At 38.0% G+C, this 16,082-nt stretch overlaps 1 protein-coding gene across 5 annotated transcripts in view; it reads right to left on the bottom strand.

Moving 5' to 3' along the window:
• Nucleotides 1-16,082, bottom strand: part of MGAT5 (alpha-1,6-mannosylglycoprotein 6-beta-N-acetylglucosaminyltransferase) — a 140,226-nt gene that overhangs the window by 20,267 nt on the left and 103,877 nt on the right. For all 5 annotated transcript variants that reach the window (XR_003257297.1, XM_026088927.1, XM_026088928.1 and 2 more), the window contains exons 12-13: nucleotides 8,545-8,694; nucleotides 424-570 (exon numbers count right to left, since the gene is read on the bottom strand). Coding sequence is in view for 4 of the 5 variants with exons in the window: in XM_026088927.1 (XP_025944712.1) it covers nucleotides 424-570; nucleotides 8,545-8,694 (297 nt within the window). In the remaining variant the exon portion in view is untranslated. The remainder of the gene's footprint in view (nucleotides 1-423; nucleotides 571-8,544; nucleotides 8,695-16,082) is intronic.

The following is a 16,082-nucleotide window of genomic DNA, read 5'->3' as shown; positions in this document are numbered from 1 at the left end:
CAACTTTTTTTATAATTTACTTAAACACTTCTTTACTTATTGCACAGTACAGAGTACTGTTTGTTTCTTCAACAAAATAAAAAATCCTTTCAAATTGACACATCTTATATAACATGGCATGGTCTGCTCCTGGGCGGAAGATCAGGTTTTCAAGTGAAGCTTAAATACATGATCTGTCAATAAGAACTAGCAGAATGTACATACAGATATGTAGAGCTAAAGCTTAACAGTATGTGAATGAAAAATTTTGCTTGTCCTATAAAAATAAGGATTGAAAATCCCATCAAGGGCTAAAGGAAATAACAGTTTTACACTTTTTGCAATGAACTGTGAATGTGCATGTGATTTTTCCTTTACTGTGGTACAAAAAAGAAATCCATAATCATTTGCAATACAGAAATTATCAGCATTAATAGAGCTTACCTCTCGGAGCGTAGGCTTGCCTTTGAAAAATTCTGTATTCTTGCTACTTTTTGGTGGGCTGAATCTTAAATTTAGAAAAGCACATCCATTAGCAATAGCCTCTAAAGGAGCAGGCCCTTCATATGGGAATCCAAGACCAACAAACAGCTGAAAAATAGAAGAGAAACACCATGTTAATTTTTGTTCTTTACAAAAACTGAAAGCTAAGAGCTAACCTAAACAGCGATGCATTTCTAAAGGTACAAGCCTACAGAATGTAACATTAAGAAGAGAAGGGCTCAGTAACCTTCTATCATATTCTATAACAAAATTATTACGAAAATCATCACGCTGAAGGCTGTGAGGGATTGGGCTGCTCCCCCTCCTTCCCCTCACCTCCAGCCCAAGCAGTCCTGGAATGTCCTGTAAAACAGATTTGACAATAATCTTCTGTAATGAGCTGAGAAGGTTTTTCATGTAGCTGAGGCAACAACAGACCCTTTCAGTTATTTTGGGGGAAAATGTGATTTGGTGGTTTGATTGCTGTTCAAACGAAACTGCTGGGGCGCTCCTGTCGACTAGCAGGTACAGCTGTTCCAGCAGTGACCTCCCTGAACAGCTGCACCGCTGTATTCCTCTCTCCCCCACACCAGTTAATTTGTTGGTTTTGCCAGTATGAACACGCTCCTGCCAGACTGATTAAGCCTTCTAATTAAAACGGTAGATGGCAGCAAACATCAGCTGAAGACACTGTACCTCATCAGCAAGAGCTTGCACAAGATTAAGTGGATTCAATGCGTCCAAGGGCAATCGAAGGAGGAAAAATGCATCACAAAGCTGTTCTTCTTATCAGCTGTGATTACAGGTGCTCTAGAAAAGGTAGTGTTTTTTCTCCAGTGCAAAGAAATTTCATATTCACATTTCACAGTTGCACAGCAATTATTTAGATCTCTTTCCTGGTCTAGCATGATTAAAAACACTGAATTAAATACAGGGTTCTTTATTTTTATCTTAAAGTCTGACTATAACGACAGAACGAAGGGCTCTGATTCATAACAGCTATGACTGCCACAAATTTCTCAGCACTGCTAAGTGACTTCACATACATATATATATAGCTATTGCTTTTTTTCACAGAAAATAAAGACCAAGCTTCGTAACAATTAGGATCGTGTATTCAGGACATATGTAGTTGAGGAGACCAAATTGTACTATTCAACATTAAGTTTTCCACAACATGGGAAGTGAATCCTAGTAACAAAAAATTGAAAACCAACTTTTTTTTCCCAGGAGCTTAGGTAAGGCTGCATAAAAACTTAAATAATCTTAATGTTGATGCATAAAACTGTAATCAATCTTGTTGAGTATAGTCTTTGCAGCATTAATCCTTTGGCTCACGGCAACAGTAATATAAAATTCTGAGTTGGCTGACTTTAAAAAGAACGTTGGAAACCTCTGAATGGTTAAAACCTCTCACCTTACTTGAAGACATACAGTTTTTACTGTATGACGATGAGTATTGATATTTAGACTAAAACAAATCTTCTGGTTAAAAAAAAGTCACCTATCTGCAGAACATATCTTGGTTATCTTGCAGATTTGAATCTTACAGGAAACTCTCCAGTGCCTAACAGAAAAAGATCTGAACCACTATCTCAACAAAAGCTAGATTACGTAAACAGCATTTGCTATATATGGCAAAAGATATATTACCTTCCAATCAAAACAAGTATATGTTAATTTTCTTCTTGAAAGAAGCTTAATTTCAAGAAATGTCATCTCTTGAAAGTAATAACTTATGGGCACAAAATCATTTCAAACAATTGCACACAGGATGCTACTTTTAAAAATGCTCCTTAGTTCAGGCAGAAAACCAGCAGAGAACCAGCAACTAAAAACATCTGAAATATCAATTCTCCCATGATCCGGGTTGTCTGTTATGAAGAGAATGTCGGCTTCTTTGTTTTGTTTTTCACTTTTCTTTTTTAATAAACTACTGCTGTGCACTGCCGAGCAGTTTTTTGCCTGTTCTGACTGGTCCATGTATTCAGGAGGAAGCTCCGTGGGGAAAGGAACCTGGTTCTGCGTGGTGACAGCACAGGGCACCCTGTCAGCGCTTAATCTATAATAAATAGCCTGCCACCTGCTTCGCATCCGTTTTCAAACCTTACGTCTAAGCAGCACCATACCTTTGAAGAGCGAGCGAGCGATGCACGGGATCGCTGCAGCGGTGCGGCTGCCCGCAGCCCCCGGCTCCTTCCCTTCCTGTAGACCCCCGAAGCCTCCTGCCATTCCCCACCGCACCGCCTTCGCCAGCCCAACCGACGGGCCCAAGGGCAGTCCTGACCCTGCTCCCCAAAGCTGCCCTTATAAATGTTGCTTGGTTAGGGAGCTAGTATTTTTTTTATGGCATAAACAGCAAAACTGAAGAATATCTTGATTGACTTGAGAAAGTCACATTCATGTGACATTCATGACGTGAAAGCAAAGCGTCAGCGAATGCAGGACCTTTCCGTTAATCTAGCCACATGATGCTCTCATTTACTAATCCTTTGAGTTATATGCAGCTTGTTATTTCTCAAAAGGGCAAAACAATCTGTTCCTAAAAGTGTAAAATGGAAATGCTCAATGTCACTAATTGAAAAAGAAGAGGGGAAAAAAATAGAAACAATAAAAGACAGAAAACTGACAACTATTTTCAAGTACCACTGAACAGACCTCCTTCCTCGGGGTAGTTTCAGGCTGGGTGGAAGACAGGGCTCCCTCCCACTAGATGGTAAAGGTCAAGCACAGACTGCACCTCAGCAATTTTGTGATATAAAAACGCACACTTAGCGCGTACCGCCGCCTCCACAGAAGGTTGCTGACTACGGCTTTTAGGGTATTCTCTTGCTTGATGCTGGGCCGGACACCACGGCCTGCAGCTTCCGGCACACCATGGTTTAAGACCTGCACTGCAAAACTCCAAAGTTGAACTTGCTGATAATGTAATTGCTGGTACCCACGGTTCCACAACGTCAGCCCTCATCTCGCTTTAACGGCGGTGCGATTGCTATGCAGGGTACCAGTCTTTTATACTCTACCGGCAGATCACTGCTCAAAACCATTTCATTCAGTATGTGAGCATTTTGCTCAACTTAAAAATGTTTCCAAAAGCCAGACTCATTATTATTCATACACTGTTTTAAGTGTGCACACGCCACAGTAGGTTCTGTATGCTAAAGCCACATATAGCAAGACTGCTGCCAGGAGGAGCTTAGAGCATAGAAGTGCATCTACAGTAGATAACAGCAAATAAATGCAGATGTAAAATGGTTATTGGTAACAGCCTTTTTTTAAAGCCACTTTCCTGTTTGTATGGACTACTACCCCGGTGTCCTTGCATCTGCAGGTCTGCATGAATCAAAAAAGGGGTTTCACATCTGCAGTCTCACATGCCTAACTTAAATAAATAAATAACGCAGGTATTGAAACCCTTGAGCAGGAATACTTCAGTTTTCATAAGAAAGGCTCCTCAGGAACCTTTTCTGCCTTTACAGGGAATTGAATCCCTGTTACGGACTTTGAGGCTTTTGAGGTGGCCACCCGTATCACACCAGCTAAAACACCACTCGTCTCCGATTACAGCGCGTGCATTCCCTTCGCAGTGCAGTAGCGAAATGGAAGTGTCTCTGAAATGACAACTGCTTTACCACCACTTTTGGGGGGTTTTTTTGGAAAACCACTGACTTTCAGCCAACACTAAGCAATTTATTTGTGGAATTTGTGGCACCAGATCAGGCTGCTAATAAAAATGAGTACTTGAACAAATAGTCTTTATAAATTACAGCCAAAAGTACAAAATAAGGAGTAAAAGTTTTACTTCACTGACTGAATAGTTCTTACTGGCTGAATATTTAAGAGAAAGCTTTCACATTCCAGAGACTATTCTAAGTGCTATCGTCCCATAAACTCTTGTGTTTATCTTTTCCTCTTCCCTTTCTTACATTAGTGCACTTTATCTAATTTATCCTTTACGGTTGGTAGTTTTATCATTATTTTTGTATGCCTCCTTACTGAACTATTTTATATATTCTTTTCCTAACTACAGAAAGAAGAGGGTGGCAAAGACTATTGGGAACAATTTTGATAGATTTTCCTCATGAATATAAAATGTTTTTTGAAAAAGTCAATCCTTTCGTGACTGAAACATCTGTAGAATAGATTCACTATAGTTAAATGACTGTTCAGCTGCTTTTGTGAAGTATGTGGAATTAAAAAGTATATTACTTTATAAAAGACAATATGAAAAAAATTTAGAAGTTCATTTTCCTATCTCTGCTTATCCAACATTGGAATAGGATTTGTCTGAAACTATCTAATCAAGGTATTGCACCTAGCTTTATGAACCGCCATTCAGAAACTGTAAATTCCATTTACTAGCAAAAAATAGATTCCCTCAAAAATTGACTGTGAATTGAAGTAAAAAGTTCTATCTGAACTTTCTCTAAAAGAGGAGTATTCCTCAAAAATTCAGAACTGGTGCTCCCAAGACAGCCTGGTCCTAGTCCTCCAGCTGCCCACTCGGCAAGAAGCCAACGAAGTTGGCCGGAGGCCGCCAGCTTGCCTACCCTGTTTTCCTCTACGTGATGAATGGGTTCACATCATCTCATTGGGAACTGCTGACATGTCTCGTCTTTGTCACGCACTACACAGCTGAACTAGCCATGACGAATATAAAACAGCCCCCTCCTGTCTGGAAAACACACGTGCTCTGAAATGCATTGCTTCGTATATACACTAGAACAAAATTGCGCCTCCGTGTTTTTGAGATTAATTGTGCCCAGCATCAGCTCCTTCAGGGAGATTAAATGCATTTTGGCAATGCAAAGCTCTGACCGAGAATCACCATTTAGCTGTTACCTATGGCTATTTTGCTCTAGGGGCAAAACACAGCAGCAACACCAGCGAGTACCTTGCAATGGGTGAGCTGGTAATTACCGCTTAGCTCTGACTTTCTAAGAAGGAGATCACTTGTCAACTGACCTGACAAAAGCTTGCTAATACAATGTTGAAATCACAGGCAATGAAAGACAATCCCTGCCCTTAAGTCTAAAAACATTTGTTTAGAAAAAGAAAAATCTGAATGTTTCTGGAAGCTTAAAGACAAGGTTTGTTGCTTAGACACAGCGAACAGCAGGCCTGGATGGTCCAAGCGAGCCCTGTAGACCCGGATGTTGTCATCAGGGAGTTCCGGCTCCTGCTATTCACATGCCTTCATCAGGACACTGATCGTCTAGTGACAAAAAAACCCCATAACTAAATTCATTACAGGGATTTGGTCATGTTGCCTAGTGATTAAAGTGATTATGATTAAAAAAAGAGTTTTTTTTTAATTTTCTACCAGTGTCCTTGAACATCACGGATGCATGTGCACACGTACACAAAGCTTCCCTGGCTACAAAGCTCCCGTTCAAGTCAGCTTGATTTTTGCGCAAAATTGCACTTATTTTTGCAATTCAATCCCAGGAACTGTTCTTTCATGATTGACTCGATATAAACATGATCAATCCACACACGCAGCAGTTGTCTAAGCTAGACAGGTGAATGATAAAAAGGTGGTGTTTTATGCTAAGCTATGTTAAATTATTCTCTCTTAAAGTACACCAGAACCAAAAACTGTGAATGTACAGGCAACAAAAATACTTAGAGCAAGTATGTCCATGAAAGGAGATGAACACAGAGTCAATCATATGCTAAGGCAGAACAGCCATTGTACTTATGAAATACTAAGCATCAGCTTAGTAAAATAAATATTCAGTTCCAAATGAAAAAAAAAAGCCCAAATTAATTAGATGGTAAGTCTCAGTTTCCACTTTCAGTCTCAGGATGTTGCTGCTTTACTTTTTCTGTTGAACTAAATATACTGGAACAATTAAGTATTAGGCAGTAAAAATAAGAGAAATAATTACTCATGGTGCAATAAGCCATATTTCATTTCATTTGGTTGCGACATCAGAAATACATTTCACTCTGATCTGTCTGACAATGAAAGACGACAAATATTAGGAGAAGTGGATGGATTCGTAGCTGCCTATCATGAGGTTACAATTTTGTTAGCCTGGCTGCATTTTTTTATTTTTATTTTTAAAGGAACAACTTTGGTCATTTGCAAATCTGCTAACAAAAGTTGAAAAAGCTATATGAAAATATTATTTATAGATTTATTTTAAAATAATAAAAAGAAGGTTTATTAAGAAAGTGTATCAAAAAGGTTATTCGACAAAAACACTAGCTATCTGATATGGGGGTCTGAAACACATTGATGTGTTTCTTAGTGCCATCTGCGAAAAAATACAAGTTCTAAAAGGATTTTCCCCAGTGTTAGAAAGAAAAAAAAAAAGATAAACGATGCACAGCAATAGTATGGAAAATTACTAAAAATTGCAAATGTTTGTAGGACACTGAGTGCAGCAGAGCAGAGATCCATGTTTTTTACAAAAATACAAACTATGAAAAATACAGCAGCTTACTGATCTCACGAGTACTTCACAATCACAAGCTAGTATCTTCCAGCTGGTATTGAAAGACTGGGTTTATCAGTCCAAGTGTGGAGTTAAACTAGTAGGGCTGCTTGCTCTGCCATAAAGCCCATGTAACTCTGCAAGCACGGTGCTGAGCTGCATAATATGTATGTATCAACTTCGATTTGTCCTAAACTAAGTGCATCTGTACATTGCATCCTGGAGCACAGCAAATAAAACCAGTAACAACCACAAGAGCTAGCTACTTAATATTGAAAACCAAGATGTTTAGCATAATAAATGTAAGAGAGCTGATAAAGAATTAGAGATGAAGGCCGTTATTCAAATATAACTAGTATTACAAGCCGTACTTTGCAAATTATAAGGACGTCAGCAATTTTATAGAAAGTTCATCGGCTTATTTTACTATTCCAGTGAATAAAAAGCATTTTCTCAGAAAGAAGTCACTGTTTGTACTAGGGGTTTTTATAACGTCAATATTCTACCCACGTTAGTACTATGATTAACACAGTGATTTCATACTCTATACAAGCAAAAGCTGGGTAGTCTTAGTTATGCCTATGATGAAAGTAAATGTTGACCTTTTTAATCCGCAACATTATGTGTATCTGTATGCATTAAGTACATACACACAGTGGTTGCCTTTAAAAAAATCGTAATTTGCCAACAGCTGTCACGCAGACTTCAAATTACCATTTTTTCCCTAAATATTTCAAAAAAAGAGATCTCTGCAGTAGTGTCAGATAAGTGGGAGTTGCTTGCTTTTTTCTTTTCTTTTTTTTTTAATAGGTTTTTATATAGAAGTGCGCAGCAAGAAACCCATCGACAACAGGGAGTAAGTGGTAAGGTTCCATACATTTTGCCAATTTTAAACACACAAACCATTTCTTTCACCAACTGAAAGTTAAACATTTTATTTAAATGCAATCTACTGAAGTGTTTCAACGCTGTAAATTGTTCCACAAAGATTAGGGAATGGCACAGAAAAGCCCACAAAGCATTCTAACTACGGGAACAAAAGTTTATTTATTTAAATGTACACACTGCCCCTTATCTTGAGTTCCTTTGACTATGGGGCTACAGGCAAAGCGCTCTCTATCTCTCTCTGCACAACCGGAGCAGAGGAAGGAGATGAACGGAGAATGAAGTGCCTGCCTTTCATCTTCTCTCTCCTTGAGAGTAGGGTCACTCCAGGTTAAAGCCATTGGTAGGGCAGAGCAAGCATACCCACTGAACAGCTGTCAGACGACACCTAACTTCCAATTTACAGAGCTAAAACAAAAGCACATTCTCAGATGATAATCTCCGAGCTGAGTATCACGTTTAGGAAAAGAAAAAATGCATTTATCTATGTTTTCCAAGCTGGTTGTAAAATGTCTCTCCTAGATTGTAGGCTGTGGTTCCAATTTTCTAGGAATAGCTGTCAATCCACAAAACGTGGACATGGTGAAGAATGTATTCTCGGTACTCAGAAGCAATTTAAACCCTTTTTTATTTGGCTGTTCGTTTTTCCAACGTATTAAAATTAGGAACTCAATCATAGGAGATGAAATGCATGCATTTCAGACACTATCTGTTTTTAGCTATTTTAGTCATTTCTCTGTCTTGCCAAACTTACTTTGGTCTCTCTCAGGAGAAACTGCAAATCACGCCCACTGAGTATACCGTGGTTTTTTACGTAGCCGGGCATATGAATAGTGCTCGTCCCATGAACAGTTCCATGGACTTCCATATAGGTGTGAATGATGTCCAGATAAGCCTTCTTATCCTGTAATAGCAACAACAAATTAAGTTTGTTTTAGTCTTTACACATTTCAAGTAGTAGTGTTCTAGCAGAACTTTTTCATCTCCTGTACCAGAGAGATACCTCCTGTGCCAGAAAGGGAAGAAGTTCACTGGTTCTTCTATTTTATTTTTTTGATTCCTATTGTATTTGATCTTTTATTACACTAGTAGTTTTGTTTTTTTTACTAGATTGGAAGAAAGCTGAGGCTTGCTTTATTTATAGTAGATGTAGAAATAAATCAGTATCAAAAGTACCATTAATTTTTAATGGGACAAAAAAAACAGGCCCCTGGATAGCTGTAATCTCAGCACTGCTTAAACATACTTACCCTAAAAATACTAAAAAACCCATTCTGAAACATCAAATGCATAACTGTATAAGCATTATTAAAGGTGACAGGCATATGCACCACTTCAATGTTATTACTTATGCAAATTCTCTGTACTTATACAGAGCTGGGCACGTAAGTGCATAGTTAGTTCTTAAAAAAAATAGTTCTCTGCACACTAGAGTTGTCACTCTGCTTTTGTCAGGGATGCAACATAATTAATTATTGCTCACCTTGTTTGTGAAGAAAAGGGTTAATCTCACCTTAACAGAGCTGCACTCTTGCCACCTGAATACACATCTTTATCTAAATACCTGACAAGTCCCATACAAATATTTCACTTACTTGAAATTTCAAAGGGATTTGGAAAAGACTAGTAAAGACAACCAGAAAAGTAGTAGTGGATTTTGTTTTGCCTTTAAAAAAATAAAACAAGAAAACTGTACACCACCCTAGTCTGCAAACAAGAATTACTTTAATTTTCAATGCCATATGGGTTGGGTTTTTTGAGTCTTAAAAACTACTAACATTCCAAAACCAATTAGCTAAAGACTGTATTTACAGCCAGTATGCAGCACAGATCAGAGAGACTTTCCCTCAATATTTGCACATAGTCTCAGTAATAACTCTAAAATCAAGCAACAAGTTTCTTTACTTTTTGGCAGGAAGAGAGTTTTTAAGAATTCTACTTTCACTCACTATTTTTGTCCCATAATTCTGTACTGGTCCTTCACGGCCCTATGGGAAAGCTGCCCAACAATTTTAATGAAGTTCATTCAAAGGGCAAGTAGACTGGGAAAATCCTGTTGTTTCAAATCCTGGAGCAGTATGATACCAGGCCTAGGTGAATAAATGTTTCGTTGCTAAATGGATTGGTGATATACATTTGCACATGCAGGGTATTTAATGACAGATAACAACTGGCTTCTAGCTTTAGCTCCTCTGCTGGTAATAATGTTTGTGATGAAGTGGATGGCCTGCTCCGTTATTAAATCGCTCTGTTCTGGTAGCTATGCCCACGATTACACTATACAGAGAACGTCCTGGGCTAAACACACTATAAAATAGCCAACAAATGGATACAACTGTGCTTTCCTGTTCGACAAGAGTATCTGATACCTGGCATGTGCATGTACAGACTGTCAAGTAAAAGAAGTTTTTTCTAGCCCTGGAGGAGGTAAGAGGACAAGGATGAAGGAGCTATCTCATTGCTTCAACAAAACCTTTAATCCACAGAAAACAAAATTTTGTTGATTAAGACAACAACTTCAGAGTCTGTCTCAGAAATTAGTACAATAACCTTCACACAGTTAAATATTCTTTCTTCTCGCCCCCTCAATGCAAACACATTTTCTCAGGGTGGAAGGTGCAGAAAGGCAAAGAGTAAACAAAAAGCTTTTGCACGTTGTATTTCAATGGATGCAGTACAACAGAACTGCTATCCTGGGAAACAGTTGAGAGAGATCTAAAAGGCTATGTATAAACACAGCTGTCTGGAAAGTGAGTTTTCACATTTGAAAGCCCCTTGTAGCTGCTGATGCAATTTTCATTTCATCAAATTGCCCAAATACCTGAACTACCACTTTTTATTTCTAAATAGAATAAACCAAGCATAAAAAGGTGAAGTGATTTTTCTCTTTCACGATCATTTAGCAGACTCGTCAGAGAGATCCTGAATCCGAAGCCCACTGTTCTCTGAGTGTGCAGTCCTAAACTCAGGACACTAAGACCAACTCAAAATTTGTTTATGAAACCAGGAAAAGCAGTTAGGAGGTCAACTCATCATTACACGAAATCAAGCCTAATACAAACGACTGCTTGAAACGATGGGGGATTAGAATACACGATCCACAAGATTGTTCTCCATCCTATATTTTTAAGTGAAATATTAACCCTGTAAATAAAGCATGAAAAACAATCAGTCTCTCTACAAATGCCACACTGTTGTCCTTTTACTTCCCTATTTTTATCTTATTTTACAGCACCATATTTTTTATAGCTTGTTACATGTTGTCTCCAGAAATGGTAGCTCTGGGTAAATTATGTCTTTTACATAGGGGTCTCCAGCCACAGTTTGTCAAATAATTAACTGGGTCAGCAGCATCTTGCTGGCCACCTTCTCTCCTGGAAAAGAAAATGCTGTGAACGCTAGATGATTCATGCCGGTAACTGCAGATTGCTTTGAACTAATGTCTTTCATGAAGGCCACTGATAAACGTGAAGGATGTACCTGCGTACGCGCCGTGTGCAGAGCAAGAGCAGCAAGGCAAACATCTCCAGCCACTGAGAGACAGGCTGCTCTTGTGCAAACCGACTGTGCGTGCTGTAGGCACCGTGGCGTGCCAGAGCTCGGCTGTCCCCTGTCACCAGATGCACTCATCAGGAGAAGTAGCGCATCACTGCTTTAAAGCACTGTAAATGACAGCCACTGCAATTAAGCACAAAACCAAACCCACTAGCTTGGAATACACACACACCTAGAGCTGTCGGATTATTCTCAGAGCTTCGAAGGATATTTCTTCCTTCCAGCTGTAGGTGCTTTACAAACTTCATCAAACCCACACGGGACAGACATGGCCTCACTGCCTCTGTTCAGACACAAAAATGTTAGGGGGCTTGCTGGAGACCACAGAGTAAGCCAAAGGGAAAGTATAAAACAGACGTTGTTGCTGTTACTGTTAATTAATATAGATTGCTTTAGAAAACAAAAGCCTGTCCAATTTCTTATTTTTCTTTTAACTTCAAATTTGAATGACTGAAAAAGCTGTTTCTCCTAGTATTTGTACGGGAACATAATTGGAAACTGTGGAGAAGCTCATATTTTGTTACCATCACAGCATTTTTTTCCTTATGAATGTTCAGGAGAAATATAAACGGGGCAGGCTGTTCTTGTTTCCCAAATGCACTAGTGGTCTACTGCTAGAGGCATCCCATAACGCTGCCTGCCAAAGCCGACGAGTTACGCTCCAGCTTCTATATGTGGAAACAGAGAGGGCTCTGAAGCATAGGTACCAATGACAACATGATCTATCGCCTACTGTAAGAACTATAAAACATCACCTCGGACCTGGGCAGCTAAACTGGTAACACAAACGCACTCGAACTCAAGAAAAATATGAGAAGCAAGGAACTAGAAAGAATAAAATCAGTATTACATAAAATTTTAACTACTTATTTTAATGATTTAAATGAGAAAATTACTAACCTCTGTTATAGAAAATTAAGCAGTTTTAAAATAAAATATTTATTATAAAAATTATCCAGTCTTCACAACCTTTCTCAAGGTTTCTGTGGAACTGCACTTCTGGGCATATGACTCTTCAAAGATCGCTTAGATTCAAAAAGCAATTTTGGAACAAAAATCCATGAATCACTACTGAACACAGTCAGTACCTCTGGCCCAGGAAGTCCGTGAGCCGCTAGTCTCTGGTGGCTGCAAAATGTCCTGGATTTTGCATTTTTCCTTACACATCAAGTCTCAGCTACTGTTGGAGTCAGAATACTCGACTTGATAAGTTTTTGATTTGACCTGGCCTTGCTGCCACCATATTATCTTAAGTATTATCTCAAAGATGAACATATATATATACACACCATCTTGTCCTCTATACCACCACTTGCTTTCCACAAAATAGGGGATACAAGATTTAAAAAAAAAAAACAAAAAAAAAACCCAGCAGCATACCAAGATAAGATGAAAAGAATAGACTTCTATTCTTTAATTATAGCAGCACTTTTGGAGGCAGAGGGAGGGTTTTGGTAACAAAAACACATAAGAAATATTTCATAATAAATTCAAATTATATAAGCAGCTGCATGAACTATATTCAAAATTCAATATACAATCAATCAACACAATTTAGGAAAACATAGCAAAAGCAGTGACAAAATGGCACATTTTAAGCATTTCTGCAAGCACAAACAAAACAATAAATTAACTATCCATAACCATAATTGAGAACATTATTTAAGCATACAACTGACTTCTTTCCCAATTCATAGTCTAAAACCACAGATAAAAAAAATTGGGATCCAAAGTAGCATCGATTTTTCCATCCATAATATTTAGAAAAATCATAGGACATTTAGATTGGGTAGCTGTGTTTCCATCTCCACAAGATAGGGCAGCTACTGCAGAAGACTGCACTATAAAGGCTTTCTCCTCACAAAGCAAGACTTTAAGATAAACATGCATAAGTAAGGGAACGTATTCGTAAAAATTTTACGAATTGGTTTTGAAGCCACAGAGTAAAAACAACAACAAAAAAACAATGCTCAAAAGCTGAGAAAAAATTTTTATACCTCAAAAGAGCAACCCTCTTTCTTTTAATCAAATGAAAAATTTAAAGAAGAGTTGGAACCAATAGCAGTGTCTTTCCTTTCTTCCCTGCACATAAAAAATTGTCCAACTCCTTCACAGGTGGTCTTTTCTCAAACAAAAAAGAAACTCAGAAAGCGTAATCCCTCCTTTATTCTCTTTTTGACTTAGTCAAAAACTGCTGCTTTCATAATCATCTATAAAGTACCATTAAAACAACATTACCATTTTATACCTTACAGAAATCTCACTAAAATGTGTCCTTTTGCATTTCAAAAAGTCTTGAATTGACGAATTCCTCCTAGAAAAGTGTAATTTCAGCTCATAGAAGTATAAATTGTAATAAACCTGTTCACAAGAATAATCATGGTAAATTTTTCCATTCCAAACATTACAAAATTTGAATTAAAAAAGTGAGAGAATCTAAATACAGCATTTATAAATAGAAAGGCTACAAATAAATGAATCAAGAAATGTGCTTTGCAAACAAATGCATTATTGACATTCCTTCAACTCTGTTAAGCTACTTCCCGAGTTTGCTTGCTTGGGTGGGGATATAAATTTTCCTTATTCTAAATCATTTGACATTATGTCCCAAATTTTTAGTTTCTCCAAAATGAATTCAAAGAGAAAAGATTGTGGGCTACAGGCTAGTAACACAGAATAACAGAGTTTGGATCAGACTGTGCCATTCACCCCGTATCTGCTGTCCATAGTGCAAATCAAGACAGCGCATGAAAGTTCACCACATCAAAGAGGAGCCAATTATTTCTCCTCAGACTCAAAATGAAAGAGTAACAGTAACAGTCACACAAGTCTTTTCTGAAGCATTTTTTCCAGCAGTAAAAATAAGCTTGCCATTCAAGAAAGACATTTTTGTTGATCACTGACTGCAGAACTGTTATTACCGTATGTCAATTATTTCCACCTACTTCTAAAAGCTTCACGATAAGGCCTTTCTCATCAAAGAAATCAAATGACAACAGTCTGACAAGTCTTTCCCTAAGACAATGTTGACAGGAAGGCACAGCTTGAAGGGCTGAAGCTTTAAGTTCAGCAGATGAAAATGTAAGAAGTATAAACGCTACAATAATACACGGTGGAAAAGCATGACTCATGAAGAACTAAACTGTGCTTTTACTTTTCTTGATGTGGTACAGGGTGGGCACCAACAACTCTGCTTTTCCATCAGTTTGGCAGTCCGAGGTTATCATAGATTTTTGCAATTTTAGACCACTCAGACACCTTCACAGAACACTAGATATTCAGCAGTGAACGAAAGCAAACACCACAGGGGCAGAGCTACAGGCCAAACACGTTACAGAAGAGTCTGAGCCAGCGTCCTAACCTGGTTTATGGGGCTGAAGTTCAGACTGCAAAGCATACATAAAACAGCTCGTATACTCAGTCTCACCTCACACTAAAAAAGTCAAAACACAATGATTGTATAAAGCTTGATGAATGTTTTTTGGAAAAATAAGAACTACTGGCATAGATCTTTGTGTATTTCCTAAACAGGTAGTGGTAAGTCTAGAAGTCCTAACACCTGGATGATTATTTGCCAAAGTGTCAAGTCCATGGCAAGCCAAAGTCCAGTGGTATATAGTGTATGACAATTATAACTCTAAAGTGAGATTATGACACAAATGAATATTGTGTAAACTTTGAAAATCTCTCTTTTCAAGAAGTGTCACGCTGTCAAAGACTTTTCAAGAAATCCTTGAATAATGGAATTCCTGTTCTACAGAGGAAACTAAAAGAGAGCACAAACACTGGCAAATTCAGTGTAAAACAGTATTAAGAGAGCTAAACATATAGTGAGTGATAAGTCACTAAGAACAGATGATGTCTCTTGGAGCTCAAATATGAAACTGTCGAACTGTTAACCGTGGAGTACTTAATGCAGACTACTGAATTAAAAAAATGGATTTGGTGAAGATTTAGTAATTATAGATTAGCAAGTGTTTTACAGTCAACAAATTAGCTGAAACTTAGAACACAGAATAATGTCTACATAACTATATTAAAGATAATAGAATAAGGATACACAATTCTTTTTGCAGAAGGAAATTCTCTCTCAAATTGGTAGAGTTCTCTGAAGAAGCCAATCAGTGTACAGAAAAGGATGATTCAGTTTGTGTAGCATACAATTTTCAAAAAAAATTCTTTAAAGGTTCTCAAAAGCTAAGTCTCACTGGGATAGAAGGGAATCACTCTCTTGAATGAACACTCAGTATGTAAAAGGGAATAGGAAGCGACAAGGTGTGCAGCTAATACACACTACTTTGAGTAGTAATGCAGTAGTAAAATAAAACCAGCTTCAAAATGCTGCATGCAGAAGGACACCACAACACTGAATACTTGGAGTTCCAAATCTTTTGAAAAAGTCCTCTCAGTAACCTAAGAGACTGAGTGACTAGGAAATAAAACAGCAGATAAATTCAATGTAAATAAATGTAAAGTGATGCATGTGAAAAAAACAAACCTAGCCTCACAAAAGAATGATGGACCTGAGCTGACTACTACTACTCAGAAATGAAGATTTGTCATTATGATACAGAGTTCCATGAAAAAAAGTCAGTCCAATAGTCTAAAGAGATTATTTCTGCACCTTTCTATAAATGCACAGTCCTCTCTGTCCTTGAATACTGTGCATGTTTCTGGTCCTTCTCAAAAAGAACCCAAGAGACCTGGAAGCCGTTCTAAGATGGGCAACAAGAATAC

Source organism: Apteryx rowi, unplaced genomic scaffold (genome assembly GCF_003343035.1).
Source record: "Apteryx rowi isolate R43461 unplaced genomic scaffold, aptRow1 scaffold_8, whole genome shotgun sequence".
Lineage (NCBI taxonomy): Eukaryota > Metazoa > Chordata > Aves > Apterygiformes > Apterygidae > Apteryx > Apteryx rowi.
The sequence above is the reverse complement of the archived record's forward strand: the minus strand, read 5'-3'. Positions and strand labels throughout refer to the sequence as shown.